Below are 18,803 nucleotides of genomic sequence, written 5' to 3' on the forward strand. Positions count from 1 at the left end.
GCTCTCTCAAACAATGATGCGTTATGTGTTTTTGCTATGATCAGAGCATGGCCTTGGCTTGCTCAGATCAACCCCTTTTTCTTCTTATTTCTTCTTCCTTTAAATAAAGAGAAAGCCCAAGTGGAGGGGCAGAACTTCCTGGACAGCACACTGTTAGCAGCTGTGGTGGAACTTCTCCTCTTTGCAAAGACCTTCATAAAGACAAATATTACTCTCCGGTGTGATTCTTTTTTTAGCGAGTTTTTATAAATAAAAACCCTGACACTCGTAAAGCTGTGATGGTGTTCCTCAGGGAAGAAAGTAGTTTAGATTTTAACAGTTCTGATTAAAACCTGCAGCTGAACTCAGCAACAACAGGGACGGTAAATTCAGTCTGTTACTCTGAATCTTTGATTTAATTCACAGATTAATGTTGTGAAGTTTGTTCATGGTTTTCATCAGGACACTTTTCCTGAAGAAATAAAAACAACCAAACCTCTGATCAGGTCATTTTGATGCTTTAAACCTTTAATGAAAGCAAAAGGAGCTGACCTGAGGTCCAGGAAGGCCCGGCATTCCTGGTGGTCCTTGTTGACCTCTGCCCCCTCTGGAACCCTGCAGAGACAAGTGGACAGTTTTAGAGGACAGTTCTTATGTCTCTGCTCGTCCTCTGAACCTCACAACCTGCTGACAGGTTTAAAAACATCCTTCATCAAAAGATAAAACTTCTCCATTTTATACAGAATAATCTCCAGACATGAGACCTGGAGCTGGCTGCGAGTCCTCCGGTCCTGAAGAACTCACCTGAGGACCTGAAGCTCCTGGGAGGCCTGGCAGTCCTGCAGAACCGGGCGTTCCGTTCGGGCCCTGCAGAACCATAAACAGTTAATCAAACAGCGTTCCTGGTTCTGCTGACATCATCTCTGAGTGCTGGTTTGGTTCCTGACCTTCTCTCCGGGAGGACCTCGTCTTCCGTCTGGACCCTGAGCAGCAGAAACACACGATGTTTGGAGAAGATGAGAAACAAACGGATCCAACTGGTTTCACTGAACCATGTTTTCTGTCTCAGAGCCTCCATGTGAGACATTTGAAACGGAGCCGGAGAATCACGTCCACATGATGCTCTGGTTCCTAACAGACCGTTTAAACTTAGTCTGATACGGAATTAAAGACGAGCCAAAAATCACTTAAATTAATTAAAAACCTGACAGCTGCTGGGTGTTTCCTCCCAATCCAAACCATTTGAATCTTTTAGGAAGAGGTTAAACCTCCCTGAACAGAAAATAAGTGAAACAAAAGCTGCTGCATGATGATCCTCCGAGCCTCACCGGGTTTCCATCGATGCCGCTCCGTCCTGGAAGCCCGTCCTGTCCTGGTGGCCCCTGTCAATCAAACCCGTTTCAGATGAAAGCGTTCTGCAGCCTGACGAGCCGGAGCAAGTTATAAAATACATCTCCTGCAGAAAACTTTAACTTATAAACCTGAACATTAAGAGCAAATAGAAAATGTAAGGGATGGTGAGAGGGACAGACAGCAGAAAACAGAGAGGATTGTGGGAAATGTTGTACAGAATAAAACTAATTTTATTTCTAACCAACCCAGATTCTTCAGTTCATTCTGAAGTTTTTAAATAAATAAAATCTTCTCAGTCTCTTTATTTGAAACTCACCTGATTACATAAAAGGTAAAAAACCTCTAATGGCTTCCTGCTGTAATCTGGACCTCAGAGCTTCTGATTGGCTGCTTCAGAACTCATTAAAACTCTCACCGGTAAACCTGGGTTTCCTTGTTCTCCTCGGGGTCCTGGGCTGGTGTCATCGGACCCGGGTTCTCCCTGGAACAGAACAGCCAGAGCAGCTCAGTCCCCGTTTACCTTCTACTTTACTTTCATTGAATGGAAATCCACACAGTTTCACCAAGAAACCCTCGCTCAGGGAAGCACGGTGGTGGCAGCATCATGCTGTGGGGCTAGTTAAAGGAACGGTGGGTGGAGCTAAAGAAGCTTTTTACACAATAAAACCAATAAAGTCTTGTGAAGCAGGTGATGGGAGTTAAAACTGTAAAAAAAGAAATAAAAGGGTTAAATTTTTTAAACCCCAAACTGTCTGCGCTCTGATTGGACAGTTTAATCTGTGGTTTCAGGCCTAAAGAGGGGGTCAAAGGTCACACAACGTGGAACGCTGAGCTCAGTTTTATCTGGACTTACCGGATCTCCTCTCAGGCCTCGCTGTCCTCTCAGACCCGCCTCCCCTCTGATTCCTGGGATACCCTGAGAACGACAGGTAAGCTGTCAATCAAGCAGCTGGAGGTCAGAGGTTAGAGAACAGGTGAAGGTGATTAAAGCTGAAATCTTTATGAAAATATTCAGAAGATTAACGTAAAAGAAAAAAGTCCTGACAGCAAGAAAAAGCCCAGATGGATCTGAAACGACGTTCATCATTTATCTCTGCAGAATGTTGAGAATCTGATGAGAGAATCAGGCATTAATCAGGACAGAGTTCTGTGTTGACTTACTGGGTTTCCCGGGCTTCCTGGTTCTCCTCGAGCTCCATCTGGACCCGTCGCTCCCTGAAAACACAGAAACACAAACATGAGCCAGAAACGCCCCTCCAATCAGCTGGCTTCCTGAACGCACCCACTCATTTCCTCCATCTGATCCTGTTTGTTCTCCTGATACAGGTCAGAACCCGGTTTCTGCTCAGACAGAATCTCTTCTGTTGTTTTTCTTTGCTCTTCAGATGAAGACGTTATGAAATCTCATGAATTCATGGAAAACTTTCTAGTTTGGGGGAATTTTGTTGCTGGAAACTGACTCGATCGCCCTGACTTCACCTCCTGACCTGATGATGATGGTGTGCAGCGTGCAGATGAAGAGGTGTGATGGTGGTACCTGTTCTCCATCGACTCCATCCAGTCCGTCCTCTCCATCTTCTCCCTGCATCATGAAAACACAGCTTCTAATGAGACTTTATGTGCTGCAGACATTCCTGAGCTGAAGCAGCTGCCGTCAGGACTCACCCTGTTCCCCCGCAGGCCTCGGTTCCCCTGCAGACACAAGCAGCTGCAGTTAGAGCCGCGGCGCACCGTCCTGTCAGCTTTCAGCACACTTTAATGCGTACCTTCAGTCCTCTGAGTCCAGAACAGCCTTGGACACCTGGAGGTCCGGCGGGTCCAGGACGGCCCCTGTCTCCCTGCAGAGACCGGAACAAGTTCGACCTTCAGCTCCTCTAAAAGACTCGAGCGGACCGCTGCTCGGTGAATCTCCAGACTGTTCAGTTTAGATCTGATGAAGATTTTACTGAACTCCAGGAGAAAATGCTTCATAAATTTAACGTCAGGAAGAATTCTGACATATTTCCACCTTTTTGCTTGTGTTTACAGTAAACCTGAGCAGCTGTCCTGTAGTTTCTGGTTCTGGTTCTGGATCAATCAGGTCTTTCAGGGTTCAGGTCTTAAAGAACCAGAATCAGAAACTCTGATTAAACTGAAAGAAGCAGATTATTCTCCCAGTAACGACTCGGGAGTGATTATAATCTAAAATAAAAGCTGAAGACATTCTTACAGCGCTGCCTTCCTCTCCTGGGAACCCGGGGTAACCCTTCTGTCCCGCCCGGCCCTGTGCACACAAACACACAAAGACAAAGACTCACACCAGCCGCTGACCTGTACCACTTTAATAAGGAAGTTATTAAAATTACAATACTACAATACAAATCCTTTATTTCTCATTTGCTGAAGCTGATATTCATTTGAATCTGATTGATTTTTCCTCAGTCTTCAGATAAAAACAAGCGATTCTGTGAAAAATGCAACAATCTGGAATTACTCAAAGTGTTTATGAATTTATATTTGACAAACTCTGGATAAATACCTCCATGTGAAGTCATTTTCTTGTTTTCCTGTTTCCTCTCTGAGCTTGTCACATAGTTCAATTTGAATTAAATCAAAAATGTTTTTAGGAGAAATAAAGAGTCGAACTTCCTCTCAGCCTTCAGGATTATCTTTATAATGAAACATTTGATTCATCAGGGATAAAATAAGAATACTTTCAATCCTCTCAGGCTTCAGGGGAAAATATTTCTCTCTTTGTGTAAGTCTATATGTTGACCTTTGACCCTGGAATGTGTCCTGAAATCTCAGCTGCTGTTAAGTTTCTGCTTCCATCAGACATTTTCTGTGTTTTTATGCCTAAAGTTTAAACATGTGTGCGATCCAGTGACCTTTGACCCCGGGAGGCCCCGGAAGCCTCGGACGCCTTCGTGTCCCGAACATTTACACATGACGTTGCAGCACTCTCTGTCCGACACGCCATCCTGCAGAGAGGAAACGACACAGGTTCAAAGACTTTAACAGATTTACCTTCAGCTCCGTCACAACATCTGGGTTTTTGTCAGTTTTATACTTTTTTTATTAAATGTATCTGGATTTCTCTTTGAATCTCTGAAAACCTGCTTCATTTTAGCTTTTAGCTGCTGCTCCTTTTGTTTCAGCTTTCAACTTCTCTTTAGCTGATTCTGTCCTTCAGCTCTCAGCCTCACTCTGTAATTCACAGAAGCTAATAATTAAAGTATTATCTGCGGGTTAGCTTGTCGCAGCAGGAGGCTGGGGACGCTCGGCGGATTCTCCTCAGAATGGTTTAAATGAAGCTCGGCAGCTGATAAACGCGCTCGCTGCTGTCAGGATGTTGGAAAACAGCAACATGAAGACATTTGTCACAAATCTGCAGCTCCTGTCTTTCATGTACAATAAGTGTTGTAGCAGGACGTCTTTGTCCACATGTCCCCTGCGTTGTCTCCGACTCCAGAGGAGGCAGGTTTTAGTCTCCAAGGCCAGCTGTTTGCAGAAATCTAGAGGTGGACAGTCAGCTGATACCTGCTGTCCATGTGAATCTTTAAGACTCTGTCTGATCCAGAACCATCAGAACCGAGTCAAACTGAGCTTCTTTCATCTTCTGTCTTTAAAGATTGGATCCAGAAGGAGAGAGCAGGTTACACACCTGGACAGGTGATCCAGGTGAGGACTGATGGTTGGCTGCTTTCCCCTGACTGTTTTCAGCTGAGAGCTTTCTTTATTCTGACGTTTTTAGTTTTTATGATGCCCTCTGGCTGGTTTTAATGGGCTGTAAAGTTATAGAAATAAACTTTAGTTGCTGTTTGTTGTGCAGCAGTCGGAAACATCGAGGACTTACAATCTGTTTGAGGATGGTGCTGCCGACGCTCGACATGCCGATGCTCAGAGGAAGTTTGTATCCGAACCCTCGGCCGAACTCGACCATCTGCAGCTGAGCGGCGTCTCTGACTCCTTCCAGAGCCACGACAAGCAGAGCGCTGACTCCTGCACAAAAACCACACATTTATTCACAGGGTACGGATTATTACCACACTGGGGTGATTCTCTGACGGGTCCTGGGTTTACCGGACTGTCGCAGACCCTCAGATTCATCCTCCAGAGTTATCACATCTTCATCGAGTCCGTCAGAGAAAATCACCGCAATCTGGAGGAGGACGTTGGTCACATGTTATCAAGGCAAAAACAGCTTCAGGGTCTTTAAATGAGAAGAAACAACCGTCATCAAAAACTGAACAAAAAAGAAAAAGAAATCAGCCTCTTCTGAGATCATCTCAGTCCGAACTTCAACGATCAGATGGAAGAAAAGGTTCAGGAAGACCAACACAGGAAACGCTGCAGATGGTTCCTTTGAGACGGTTTGTTCACATGCTGATAATTTCACTCTGATTTGATTAAACACTGGAGACACGAATGTTTGGTTTTAAAAACAGCAACAAGAGACCCAAAATGTTCAAAGATTATCAGTAATCAGAATAACTGAAAATGATCCAAAATGATAAACTGTCATCAGGGAAAGGAAACAGATGCTGGAAATGCTGAGGGGAAATCTTCTACCTGAACCAGGAGAAGCTCTTCAAACATGAGAAGAAAAGTGAGCGATTAAAGAAGAGTGAAACCACAAAAACAGGGATTTTCCTGTTGGGTTTGAAAGATTGGAAGGCAACAAAAGACGAACTTCAAGAAAACAGGCACAGCTGGATGTGAGAATGAGACAAAGGTTAGTTAGTAAAACACTTGACAGAACATTACTGGACGATTCTTCAGCTTCCAGACGAAGTTCTTCTGTTTAGAAGAAGTGAAGGAGTTGGACTGTGGGGATAAAACATCTTCACTTTGCTTTTTTTCCTGCATGTCAGAGCTAAAATCTCAGAACGTGACCCGAGAAGAGGCTGATGGGACAGACTCACCTTCACACCCGCTGTGGACTTGGACTTGAACATCTCCTGGAAGGATTTCAGCATTGCTGAGTTGAAGTACGTGGACTCCTGTAAATTCAGGGTCATGACCTTCTTCAGCACGTCCTCGCTGTAGCCATCGAAGTCCGGGTCGTACAGGACGCGCCCGTCGCGGCTCACCACAAGGTAGGCCAGCTTGGTCTTGACAGGTGTGTTGGTGCAGCACAGTTTCGGTACTGAAGACAGGTACTGGGCGATCTCAGGGAGGAAGACCTGCAGCTTGTTCTGACCGCTGGTGAGCACCTCCCCGGAAGAGGCTCGTCTTCGGGAGATATCAAACCCGAAGGCGATGTCGATGCTGCAGTCTGCAGGGAAACAGAGTCTGTGTTGAGTTTTGGTTGGAAAATTCCAGAGAAAAGCTGAGTCTTAAGTTTAAACTCTTCACTCACCAGATGGATCCTGGACAGGTTTGGACTTGCAGATGGTGTCGACCACCCTCTGTTTGATGGCCTCCAGGCTGTTGAAGTTCTTCACGGTGAACAGCCTCCTCGGATCGCCGGTGATCTGCAGCAGCTCCAAGTCGTGGACGTCTCCGATGCCGATGGCAAATATCTCGATCCCCAGAGATCGAAGATAAAAAGCCTGATCTTCCACATCATCTTCAGAGTCTCCGTCAGTGATCAGAACCAGATTCTGGGAGATTCCTGCAGATGTGCGGCTGCCGCGCGAAGCCTCAAAATATTCCTTGATGGAGTCCAAGGCGACTCCAATCCTGGTCCCTCCTCCCAGCTGCCTCATGCTCTGGATGTGGTCGGACACCTCCTTCTCCGTGTCGAACTTGTTCAGGTAAAACTCATCCTGAAAGATGTTGCTGAACTGGGCGAGTCCAACGCGCACCAAGTCCTTGCTGACCTTAAAGCTTCTCACCAGCTCAGTGGTGAAGTTCTTCATGATGGCGTAGTCGCCCTGGTCGATGCTGCCGGACTGATCGATGAGGAAAACCAGGTCGGCCTGCTGCTTTTCACAGACTGAGGAGACAACAAGACAAACATCATCCCCCGCCGCCAAGAAAGGGCAGCAATCGTTACCTGTAAGTGTCTGTTAGCAAAATATCTCATGAACCACTGAAACTGTCAGAATGTAGTCATTGTCTGCACATCTACAACAGATGAACTTTTGAAGTCTATCCCATTTAAGATGGCCGCCACAGCTCATAAATCTTAGCAAACGAAACTGGCTACAACTCAATCAATTTAACAGATATTGAGCTCAAATTTGGTGTGGTAGTAGCTGAGAGTCATTGGCTACTAGGGGTGTAATGAGCTCTCATGTTAAAGACTACAACATCTTGAGATTTTAAAAACTGCCTTTGTAAGTCAAAAACACTGTGTCCTGACTTTATCTGCTGAAATGATCACTGAAAATGTCTCCGTGGCTTTAAACCGTTTGTTGCAGCACGTCAACCCTTTTAGGAAAAAGATCCGGAGAACTTTAAGAAGTCGTGATGTTTTAGTACGACTTTGGTAAACTCCAAAGCTGCAGCGCTTGCAGCATTGAGGCCCAGTTATAGTCGGCTCCGTGCACGGCTCCGTGCACGACTCCGTGCACGCTCTTAATCAGGCCTTCTGCCCCCGTGTGAAAATGAATATGTCCCCCTGAGGTCAAAGGTCACACAGCTTCAATGAGAGGCTAGCAGCTCAGGTATGGTCGAGAACCGTTCTAAGGTCTGAAGACACTCAGGAGAACTCGGACAGGAGAGGCCTGGACCTGTGGACCCAGGATCCCGTCTCGTTACAACTCACACAGGGGAGGTCGCACATCAAGTTCAACATTCATCCATCTTTTCTCATCATAAGATGTCTGTTTAATCCTCTGGCATGAAAGGCGGCGGGCGATATGCATTACTGCAAGGAATGTTCAGCTTTTTGTTCTGAGTTTTAAAAACATGCAAAAACAAGCTAGTAAAGACATCAGGTTCAATGTGACAGAACTATGGACTTGATGACTAAAGGCTCAGGCTGTCCCTCAGGGGACCTTCTTACCTGGCTTGGTGTAGTTGCAGAGTTCCTGAGTGATGTTCTTGTAGAGAGTTTCCAAAGCCTTGAAGTCGTCTACGAAGAAAACCTTGGATTTGTCATGACCAGTCATGATGTCCAGCTCTGTCTCATTGGCTCCTGCCACTCCGATACCGAAGACGTTGATTCCTTTGGTCCTCAGCGCCACCGACGGCTCCTCCAGACTGTGAGGGTCGGTGGCCTCTCCGTCTGTGATCACCATGAGGATCTGGGGCACTTTAAGCTCTGCCCGACCTCCATGCTCAGCGTTAAAGAACTGGAGACAGTACTTCAGAGCCTTTCCAGTGTAGGTATTTTCAAGCTGGGGCTTTAGGGCTGATATAGCTTTCAGAACCTCCTGTCTGCTGCTGTATCTGTTCAGAGTGAAGACAGACTCGGTGTCGTCGGAGAAGAGAATGACTCCGAAGCGGGTCAGGTCTTTGCCAACGGTGGTTTGGTTCACTATGGCCTGCATGAACTTCTGCATGCTCTTGAACTGGGTCTCGGATATGCTGCGGGAACCGTCCACCAGGAAGATGATGTCTGCTTGTTCTGTCTTCTTACAGTCTGGATGGAAGTAAAATGAAAATCTGGTCAGAAGAAAAAAGGTGCATTTAAATCGGAATCTTTAATGAATCCTTCTCCACCCTGAGCCTGCAGCACAAACCAAGAATCACACATAAAACCTACCAACAAATATTTCCATTTATTCCTCACCTCTCTTTGGATCACAGAGTTCCAAGGACACCTGTCTCTCCAGGTCCTTCAAAGCGTCAAAGTCCCTCTCAGCGTACATCCTGTCAGGTGATCCACTGATCTCCAGCAGCTGGGTGGTGTTAGCATCTACCACTCCAATGGCGTAGACCACAACCCCCTTGGCCCTCAGGTCCTCGGCGGGACCTTTGACTTCGTCTTGAGCCTCGCCGTCAGTAATCACTATAAGCCTCTGTCGTAGATCTGGACGTCCTCCTCTGGCTGGGTCAAAGTACTGAGACACTTCTGCGATTGCTTGGCCCGTCAGCGTTCCTCCGCCCATCTGCTGCATGCCGTTGATGCCTGCCAACATTTCATCTTTGGTGAAGTAGCGGCTGAGGGGGAACTCAACCTTCTGCTCTGTGCTGAACTGCATGACACCAATGTGGACATCGTTCTTCCCGATGAAGGACTTTCTGACGACAGACTTCATGAACTCTTTCATTTTGTCGTAGTCCTTTGCATAAATGCTCCCAGAGCTGTCAATCAAGAACATGAGGTCGCCTGGTAGGTCTTTGCAAACTGCAGACAGATTAGAACAAACATGTTAGCATTGGTTGGTTTGTCTGCGTGTTAGAGGGGAGAACAGTACGAAACACACCAGGAGCATCCTGAAACGACCGCTGACTCAGCACTACTGTTTTTATTTTTCTGTTTGATTTTTGCAGTCTAACTACTTCTGAAGACTTTGTGCTATTTTAGCTAATTCGGGAGATGGGTGCTGTGACTTTTAGCTTTTGTAACTTTTACACTTTTCAAAACATTTAACTTCATTTTAAATTCAACTCTTGAGCTCTCTTCAATTCCTTCAAAAACATTGTTCTCTTAGAAATCTGCTTTGGCCACTAGCTCTGATTTTGTCATGAAGATTTCATGATGGACAACAAGGAAGGGCAGGGGTGTCAGACTCCGATCCTCGGGGGTCGCTCTCCTGCATGTTTTAGATGTTCTTGCTTTAAAACATCTGCTTTAAATGGCTGACTTGTTGCCGAGCTCCTGGAGAAGCTGATGATTTGGTGAGGAGGTAATTAAACCGTCTGAATCAGGTGTGTTGGAGCAGAAACACCTAAAACTCCCAGGACAGCGGCCCTCGAGGCCTGGAGTTTGACACCTTGAGGTAGGGTATCAATCAAGACCTGTCAAGACCGCTCTAATGTCCAGCTAAGATCTTTTCAGGGTTTTGGGACTTTCTATTAGCATATCTATTTTCAGCTGCCTTTTAAAACATCTGCATGAAACAAAAACAAAACCCTAAGACATCTCAGATATTCAACACTTTGCTAACTTACCATCTGTCGTACAGATGTCTGAGATTATGTCGTCCTTGATCGGGTTTAGGGCATCAAAGTTGTTGACAAAGAAAGTCCTCTTGGGGTCACCAGAGATTTCCTCCAGCTCCTTTATAACAGCATTCTCCACACCGATGGCGTAGACGGTGACACCCTGTTTCCGTAGAGACTCTGCAGGAGCCTTGACCTCGTCGGAGGACTCCCCATCAGTGATGACCACCAGATACTCTGGAACTTTGTGGCCCCGAGTTTCCACAGCTTTTTTGAACAGAGGACTCATTTCACTCAGAGCTTTTCCAGTCATTGTCCCTCCTCCTAACTGTTTGATTGCCTCCACAGCTTTCGCCAGAGTCTGAGAATCTTTGTAGTCCGTCAGATCGAACTCCAGGTTGGGTGAATCTGCATATTTTACAATCCCCAAGCGGATGTGTTGTGGTCCAATACGCAAGGTGTCGATAAACTCAAGAATGAACTTCTTCATGTCCTGGAAATCTGATGGGTGGATGCTTCCTGAGTGGTCAATGAGGAAGAAGATGTCTGCTTCGTTTGTTTGTACGCAACCTGCAAAGAAAACACAAACGTGAGATTTGTTCTCATAACGTTACTGCGTCCTTGATTGGTGACAAACACTAAAAATGTATTTTTTGATGTGCTTATTTTATTAAACACTAGATCTGACCTTCTTTGATGCCAGTTTTTCTTGTAGCAATGGAGAACGTTTGATGTATGAGGTCGTAGCAGAGAGTTTTCTGCAGGCTCTGCTGCAGAGCTTTCAGTTCTGTGAAGCTGCCCACCTGGAACATATGTTTTTGTGGAGGATGAGAGGCTATCTGCTGCAGCTCTGACTCGCTGGCATTTTGAACTCCCACCGAGTAAACGGTGACGCCTGTACGACGAAGGTCAGCTGCTGCTTTGCTCACGCTGTCCTGAGACTTTCCGTCTGTGATCACCACCGCCACCTGCTGGACACCCTTATCCTTCCTGCTTCCTTTGTCCTTGATGAAGACGTACTCGCGGGTAAAATTCAGGGCTGCTCCGGTGTTTGTGCCTCCTCCTTGGTAAGGAAGGATTTTGACGAAGTTCAGCAGGTCGGTTTTGTTGATGAAGGTGTTCAGGTAGACCTGTGTCGTTGGTTCTGTGTTGTACTGGACAATACCCACTCGGACCCTGGATAAACCGACATCCAGGCCGTTGATGATCGAGTGCAGGAAGGTCCGGACCAGCTGGAAGTTGGGGACTCCAATGCTTCCAGACTCATCAACGATGAACACAATGTCAGCCAGTTTGGCAGCTCTGCAGTCTGCAAACAGACGAAAAAAGTGAGAACAAATCCATTTTTTACCCTTCAGACTTTTTTAACACGTGAAGACCAAATACAGCACAACTATTAGTCTCCTGAATTATTATTTTGAACATCCCACCGTATTTTCCGGACTATAAGGCTCACTTAAAAGCCTTCAATTTTCTCAAAAAATGACAGTGCACCTTATAATCTAGAGCACTAAATATATATAAGAAGTTGTGATGTGTTAGTATGACTTTGGTGAAATACAAAGCTGCACCGCTTGCAGCATTATGGCTCAGGGCTCCGCCCACGGCACGCAGACCTGAGCGGGCGGTGGAGGCGTTTATACTTGACGTTTACGCCGGTGCAGTATGGTCTTTTTAAAAAAGACTTTAAAATGACATGAATTTAAGTTTTTTTTTTACCTCCGGTTAGATAGATCTCTGGTTCCTCAGTTTCAAAGATATTCTTGAGCAGAAGCGTTGCGGTGCTGTTGAACTGGTAAAAGTGCGGCGCGGTGGCTATCACCTGTAGTTCAGTCAGCGACGCACCGAGACTCATGCCCACCACTGTTACTCCTACTGACTTCATCAGACGGGCTTGTTTAAACACAGGATCATCAGAGTCTTTTCCACTCAGAACAACCAGGAACTGTCGGTAACCTTGGGCTGCTCGGCCTCCGGCCTCCTGGGTGAAGAAGTTAGTGCTGGCGTACTCCAAGGCAGCGCCCAGGTTCCGTGGATCGGAGGGTGAAAGTCGAAGAGTCCGGAAAGCTTTGACAGCAGCCTGGGTCTGCTCCTTAGTTTGGTGCTTATTGAGCAGAAACTCCACCCGCACCTGCTGACTGTACTGGGCCAAACCGAGTCGGTACGCAGAAGCGCCAATGTTGAGCTGATTGGCCAGCCGGGTGAGGACGGTTCTGACCCCCTGGAACTGAGCTTGTGAAAGACCACCATCCACAAGGAAGAAAATGTCTGCAAACCTTTCTGCCAAAGCTAAAAGGAAAAACAAAAAAACAATCAGTGCGGCAGAAAATAATTAAAAATGTTAAAACTCTGAACCTACTAACAGTCCAACAGCAGCTATTATTGCATGCTGCATGGATCTTTTCATGAGGAATACGAAGGTTTGCTGAAACTTCAAGGTTTGGTCGTGCCCTACACTTCTTTATCTCACCTTGTTTCTGGTCCTCCACAGAGATGCAGACTACCTTCAGCAGACCCTCCGTCAGCCTCTGCAGGGCCTGGTAGTTGTCAATGGTGAACAGGAAGCGCTCTGGAGGCCGGTTGGCGATTGACTCTAGCTCCTGCATGATGGCCTGTCCCACCCCGATGGCAAAGACGATGACCCCCTGATGTCGCAGTTGCTGGGCCGGCACCTCGACTTTATCTGCGGAGTCCCCGTCTGTGATGATCACGGCAATCTGTGGCACTCGCTGATTGGCCCGACTCCCCGCCGCCTCTGTGAAATACTGCGTGCGCAGGAACTCTATAGCTTTGCCTGTTTCTGTGCCTCCTGTCCGGTAGGGAAACTTGTCAATTGCAGCCAACAGAGACTGGGTGTCCAAATGGTCCTTCAGCAGGAACTCTTGGTGGGGTTCATCACTGTACTGAGCCAAGCCAACCCGGACTTTGTTTGGACCGATGTCAAGGCTTAAGGTGACATTTCGCAGAAACTGCCTAACTTCCTGAAAGTTAGTGATGCCGATGCTGGATGAGCCATCGACCAGGAAAACGATGTCGGCCTCGGTGGCTTTGGCACATTCTGCAAAGGAGGAAGATTAAGTCAGTAAAAATTACCATGACAGAAACAAACCTGTAATAATCGATGAAATGTCACCCACATCAACAACAACTCATAATGTTCATTTCTAAAAACTGGACCCAGACCCAGAGTTCATGTAGTGTAAGTGGAGCTCAGGATTTATGGAACCAGAAGATCCTGGTCAGCTGACATCAGAGTCATGAGTTTCATGTTTATCCCTCATGTTGGACAGAAACCTTACTTTGTTTATCATAATGTTGTGTAATTTATGTTAAAAGTGGGACTTTTTCCTCTAAAATCATCAAAATAGTTGTCTTATACTCAACAACAGATTGTACAAATCATCAGGAAGACAAACCATTATTACAAAAGACAACAAAAAACCGGTTCTACCGACTCTATGGTTTCCTGATGTCCTCAGATTGGTTCTGACAACAAAAGACCTGGATAAGTAGCAACAAGGTTCCTGTCCTCCCATCTCGCTCTCTCCTGTGTGGGTGTGCCCTCCGGTTACCTGGGTCACTTCTCGTTTCCTTGCTTGCCCTGTCCATGTGGTCGTCCCACTTCACAAATCAAACTCTGTCCTCCTGAGACGTGTGTCCTCATATGGGGACGTTGGCCTTCCTGCACCATAATATTTTTTTCTGTACAACTTATACCTGATGTTCCTAATAATGGCACTTGCTTCTAAATGTTAAAAGTTTTATTTTTAAGTTTTTAATTGTTTTTTAAATAAATTAATAATAATTGTTCAAACACTGTTTTTGAGTTCTGACTAATCCGAACAGCTAAAGGAAATTAAAAAAAACAATGCACCCTAAACTAAAGGTTTACGAGGTTGCTCTGGTCTAACGAGGTTGTTCTGGTCTAACAAGGTTGTTCTGGTCTAACGAGGTTGCTCTGGTCTAACGAGGTTGCTCTGGTTTAATGAGGTTGCTCTGGTCTAATGAGGTTGCTCTGGTCTAACGAGGTTGCTCTGGTCTAACGAGGTTGCTCTGGTTTAATGAGGTTGCTCTGGTCTAACGAGGTTGCTCTGGTCTAACGAGGTTGCTCCTGCTGTGACGCATTCTGAGGGTTTGATGGTCTGACAACGAGCCCCGCCTGGACTTGGAGGTTTGATGTGAGGAGCAGAGTTTCTGAGACTCGCAGTCTGAGCTTAAACCTCAGAACTCGATTCATAGTGTGATACGATGGACTCACCCTGGGCTTTGTCTGAGAGAATCTACACAACCTGTGTGTGCCAACACAATGCTAAAATCACGTAGCTGGATACAATGCACAGTACGTTACTGTCCATCCTGGTGATGAACCGTATTAACGACCTCACTGCACACATGATGGCTGAATGTTACGTTTCTAAATGGTTTTTGTTGCTTCAAGTTCTTAATGTTTGTCTCACAGTTTATATTGTTGATAGGTGAGAAAATAATAACCATGTGATTCGGACTCGTCTACCAGCCACCTGCTGAACATTCCTTCATCGTCTCTGTTTGAACCTGGACCAGTTCAACACTCAAATTGTGACCAGATAGTTTCTAAAAAATGGCTTCAAACCAACTGAAATGTACGTATCTGAGAATCAAACTGTCAGTTTGGTGTGTGCTGGTCTGAGCTCTCAGGTTCTGTAATAACCTGCTTAAAGGATTAATTAGGGATATTTGGGTTCAAGTTTCTGTTTACGCTTAAAGCTGCAGGTCCGATCTGAGAGAAGGAAGAGGAGGGCAGAGAGGAAACAAGGACATGTCCCTCCTCTGGACATGTCCAAACCATCTCAGTCTGGTCTCTCTAACTTTATCTCCCAGTCTCTGATGACCTCATATTCCTGTCTCCTCTCTTCAGTCCCATGTCTTCCTGGCTAACCTCTTCCTCTGGATACCTTCCTGCACCTCTCTAGTCCACCAGCAGGTCTCCTGATCATCTTGTCTCTGTCCAGATGGACACCAAGTCCCTTCCTACCTGTCTCTCTGATCCCTGTAGCTGTAGCAGCCCAGTCACCTGGAAGCTCTTTAACAGCTCCTCTCTGAACTCCTAACAACATTCCTCCTTCCTCATCTTCCAGCTTTTGCTCCTCTTCTCTGCCTTTACTCTTTTCCTCTTCATCACCACAGCAGTCATCCTCCACACCATCATCTGATGCTGTCTGTCCACAACCTTCCAGTCTGTAATCTCTCTCAGGTTACCTCTTCTACACAGGATGGAGTCCACCTGCGTCCTCCTGTCTCCTCTCCTATAGGTCACCCTGTGCTCCTCCCTCTTTGGGAAACAGGTGTTGACTACAGCCATTTCCATCCACCACCACCTGTCCTTCCTGGTTCCTTTCCTGGACACCAAACCTGCCCATCACCTCCTCACCTCCTCTGTCTCCTTCACCAACATGTCCATTCAGACCTGCTCTGATCACCTCTCTCCTCCCTGGGAATACTCTCCATCACTTCATTGAGACCTGTTATGAAATCAGACCGTCTGCTGCACAATGATGCCACACTGTGTGATCTGACTCGTATTACCTGGGGACAGTTGTAGGACTTGTCTCTTGGCTTCCTCTACAGTTGTGCACAGCGTCTGAACAATGTTCTGAGAGATTCCCTGCAGAGCAGTGAAGTCAGACACGCTAAAGACGTGCTGACTATGAGGTTTGTTTGCTATCAGTTTCAGCTCAAATTCATCTGCATCTTTGATTCCGATGGCGTACAAAACAATCCCCCTTCTCCTCAGCTGCTCGGCGTGGGGCTCCACATCATCCTGAGACTTTCCATCTGTGATGACCACAGCGATCTGCGGCACGTTCTGCTGGGCTCGGCTCCCAGCGCCTTTCACAAAGTGAGTCTTCAGCATGAAGTCCAAACCCTGCCCAGTGTTGGTTCCTCCGCCTATGTAAGGTAATGACTTGATGTTTGCCAGGATGTCTTCTTTGTTCTGGAAGGTGTGGAGCTGGAACTCTGTCTGTGAATGGGTGCTGTACTGGACCAGGCCAATCTGTACGTGATCCGGACCGATGTCAAAGCTGTTGACCAGTGTGTTCAGAAACCGACGGATCTGCTCGAAGTTTTCATTGCCGATGCTCCATGAGCCGTCCACCATGAAGACGATGTCAGCTACGGCCTCTTGGGTGCAGACTAAGAGGGAAGGTCATAGGTCATGGAGAGGTCGTACAGATATCTATAAGGAGAGGAACCGGACAACTCAAGCAGATCCTGGTCCTCAGAAAGCGTGTCAGCTACAGGTGAAGGTGTGACAGCGTGCTTTATAGAAACAGAAGGTGGGTGGCTTGCGTCGTGTGTGACCCAGATGGGAAACGAGCAGCGTGATTCCTGCTGCTGTCCAGATCTGGACCGTTTCTGGACAGCAGCAGGAATCTACGGTGAATTAAAAAGCATGAAGAAACTGAAGCTTGCAGGTGGTGCTCACATTCTTCAGAAAACCGTGATGAAATGAAAAGAAGCAAACTGTTTCAGTCTTAGCTTCTCTTTACCTTCGGCTTCTCACTATGAGTTGTTAAACTTCAGTTCATGAGCTGGTGTTCTACAAAGCTTTCATTTACACGAAATGCTTTTTTTAATGGAACATATTCAGTGAACCTCTTAATTATCACCACTTCAAGCTAATAATGATCCTTTTTACATTTGTGTTCAAGGAAAATGTAGAAAAATATAAATTAAATTTGAAAAACAACCAAATAAATCTGATCTTCAGCTCTTTTTTATTTGTGTTTCAGAGTCAACCCTTTAATTCTTCCAGTAAAAACAATCTCTACAGTTAAAGGTCGTCTCTGCAAAGTCTAAAACCAAACATAAAACGTTTATCCTGAGCTGTATCAGATGGTGCAGTTTACCTGTAGTTTTCCACACATATTAATATATAATTCTGAAATGTGGGTCTGCACTCAGTGTAAACAAACACTCAGCTGTCTGCAGTCTGCAGCTGAACTAATCAGACGAGTAGAATCTGGGAGAAGACTAAAAAACCTTTAATCATTAGTTTTCCTTGTAGATTTAGGTCAATGGTTTCTAAGCTTTTCAGTTTTTGACCCATGTGACTGCAGACACGCCCACACCATAAAGACCGCGGTTAGTAAGAGTGCTGCAAAACATTCAAGTGAAAATTAAAACTTACCACAGTCTACATCTGTGTGTCAAACTGGTTCTACAGAGGTTATGATGTAATGCGGAGGTCCTTTGTGGTATGCATGAAGCGGAGCTGCTTAATCACACCCACCTGTCGTCTGAGCGGCGTTGCCACGGAAACACGCCGCTACAACGAGGCAAAGCAGAAGAGCCCGCCTCCCCTCCATGCTGGAACAACTCTCAGGTTTATCTCCTCCTACAACAGAAACACAGAAGATCTGGAAGGAGATTAATCACAACTGTGTGCGTGTGCGTGCGTGCGTGCGTGTGTGTGTGTGTGTGTGTGTGCGTGTGCGTGTGGCAGGGGGGGTTAGGTAATTACATGATCCCCTGCCGTGCAGTAAACAGACGTTTGATGAAGTTTTGTAATGTTTTCACTCCTTCCTACTATGTCTTGGTGGAAAATGCACGAATGTCCCTGGAACAGATGGTGACAGCTTCTTACTCATTAAAAGTACCTCATAGTTCATACAAATACTGGTAAAAACAGGCTAAAATATAAAATTTGTTAGTCTCAGTGGGAGACGTCCCAGCTTTAACCACTCCTGTCTGTTGCTTCATCACATTTTACAGTTTTAGAGGGAGTTAATTATCTACATTAGGAGTTCCTGAACTCGTCTCTGAGTGACATAAGAGTGTAACCACAGATCAGGGACAGAAAACATAAATCATCAGCTCAGTTAGCCGACCTCTGGATTACAGCAGTCAACAAATAACATCAGAACAGGAAATCATTAAACCTCTGACTGCGTTCAGACTCTGTGTGTGTAAAGAACGTCACTGACCGAGTTTTAGGAGTCCAACAAACAGTCAAGTTTCAGTTTACAACTATGTCTGTTCTGACCTTTGACCTTTTACACTTCTTCATTTTCCCCGTCAGACATTTATGTGAAGATTTGTCATTATTGTGAAATACATTCTAGATTTACAGCCAAAGAAAATAAACTGTTTTGTAGGATGCAATCCAAGTTCACTCAAGTTTTCCCAAGATATACAAAAACCCCAAGCCTGTCATCTGCAGAAAGAATTAAACGAAACCTTCTGAAAAACAAAGATGAATGCCAACAACAATGGGTGGTTGATGAAAGCAACAGAAGAAAACTAAAAATCCTCTGAGATTGAGTTTTGTTTGTTTAGAATGGATGCATGAGGCCCATCACACATTCAAAACCATTTTCAAAAGGCTTCCTCTAAGGTTGGGCGATTTGACAAATTTATCGACCATCGACGATAGGCTGAGCCACTGGAGGAGAGGCTGAGCCACTGGAGGAGAGGCTGAACCACTGGAGGAGAGGCTGAGCCATTGGAGG

At 45.9% G+C, this 18,803-nt stretch overlaps 1 protein-coding gene across 5 annotated transcripts in view; it reads right to left on the minus strand.

Moving 5' to 3' along the window:
* The window catches only part of col6a4a (collagen, type VI, alpha 4a), a 45,312-nt gene that overhangs the window by 11,706 nt on the left and 14,803 nt on the right, over positions 1-18,803 (minus strand). For 3 of the 5 annotated variants that reach the window (XM_037980084.1, XM_037980082.1, XM_037980085.1), the window contains exons 3-26: positions 17,585-17,689; positions 15,877-16,485; positions 12,782-13,369; positions 12,031-12,600; positions 11,000-11,620; positions 10,321-10,881; positions 8,996-9,553; positions 8,267-8,845; positions 6,674-7,252; positions 6,237-6,589; positions 5,395-5,473; positions 5,168-5,313; positions 4,200-4,292; positions 3,542-3,595; positions 3,099-3,170; positions 2,998-3,024; positions 2,870-2,914; positions 2,494-2,547; positions 2,186-2,248; positions 1,748-1,813; positions 1,308-1,361; positions 927-962; positions 784-846; positions 532-594 (exon numbers count right to left, since the gene is read on the minus strand). In XM_037980084.1, the coding sequence (XP_037836012.1) occupies positions 532-594; positions 784-846; positions 927-962; positions 1,308-1,361; positions 1,748-1,813; positions 2,186-2,248; positions 2,494-2,547; positions 2,870-2,914; positions 2,998-3,024; positions 3,099-3,170; positions 3,542-3,595; positions 4,200-4,292; positions 5,168-5,313; positions 5,395-5,473; positions 6,237-6,589; positions 6,674-7,252; positions 8,267-8,845; positions 8,996-9,553; positions 10,321-10,881; positions 11,000-11,620; positions 12,031-12,600; positions 12,782-13,369; positions 15,877-16,485; positions 17,585-17,660 (6,009 nt within the window). In that variant the 5' untranslated portion in view covers positions 17,661-17,689. Of the gene's footprint in view, positions 1-531; positions 595-783; positions 847-926; positions 963-1,307; positions 1,362-1,747; positions 1,814-2,185; positions 2,249-2,493; positions 2,548-2,869; positions 2,915-2,997; positions 3,025-3,098; positions 3,171-3,541; positions 3,596-4,199; positions 4,293-5,167; positions 5,314-5,394; positions 5,474-6,236; positions 6,590-6,673; positions 7,253-8,266; positions 8,846-8,995; positions 9,554-10,320; positions 10,882-10,999; positions 11,621-12,030; positions 12,601-12,781; positions 13,370-15,876; positions 16,486-17,584; positions 17,712-18,803 lie in introns of all 5 variants that reach the window. The other 2 variants (XM_037980083.1, XM_037980086.1) reach the window with 2 other exon arrangements.

Source organism: Kryptolebias marmoratus, linkage group LG16 (assembly GCF_001649575.2).
Source record: "Kryptolebias marmoratus isolate JLee-2015 linkage group LG16, ASM164957v2, whole genome shotgun sequence".
Taxonomy (NCBI): Eukaryota; Metazoa; Chordata; class Actinopteri; order Cyprinodontiformes; family Rivulidae; genus Kryptolebias; species Kryptolebias marmoratus.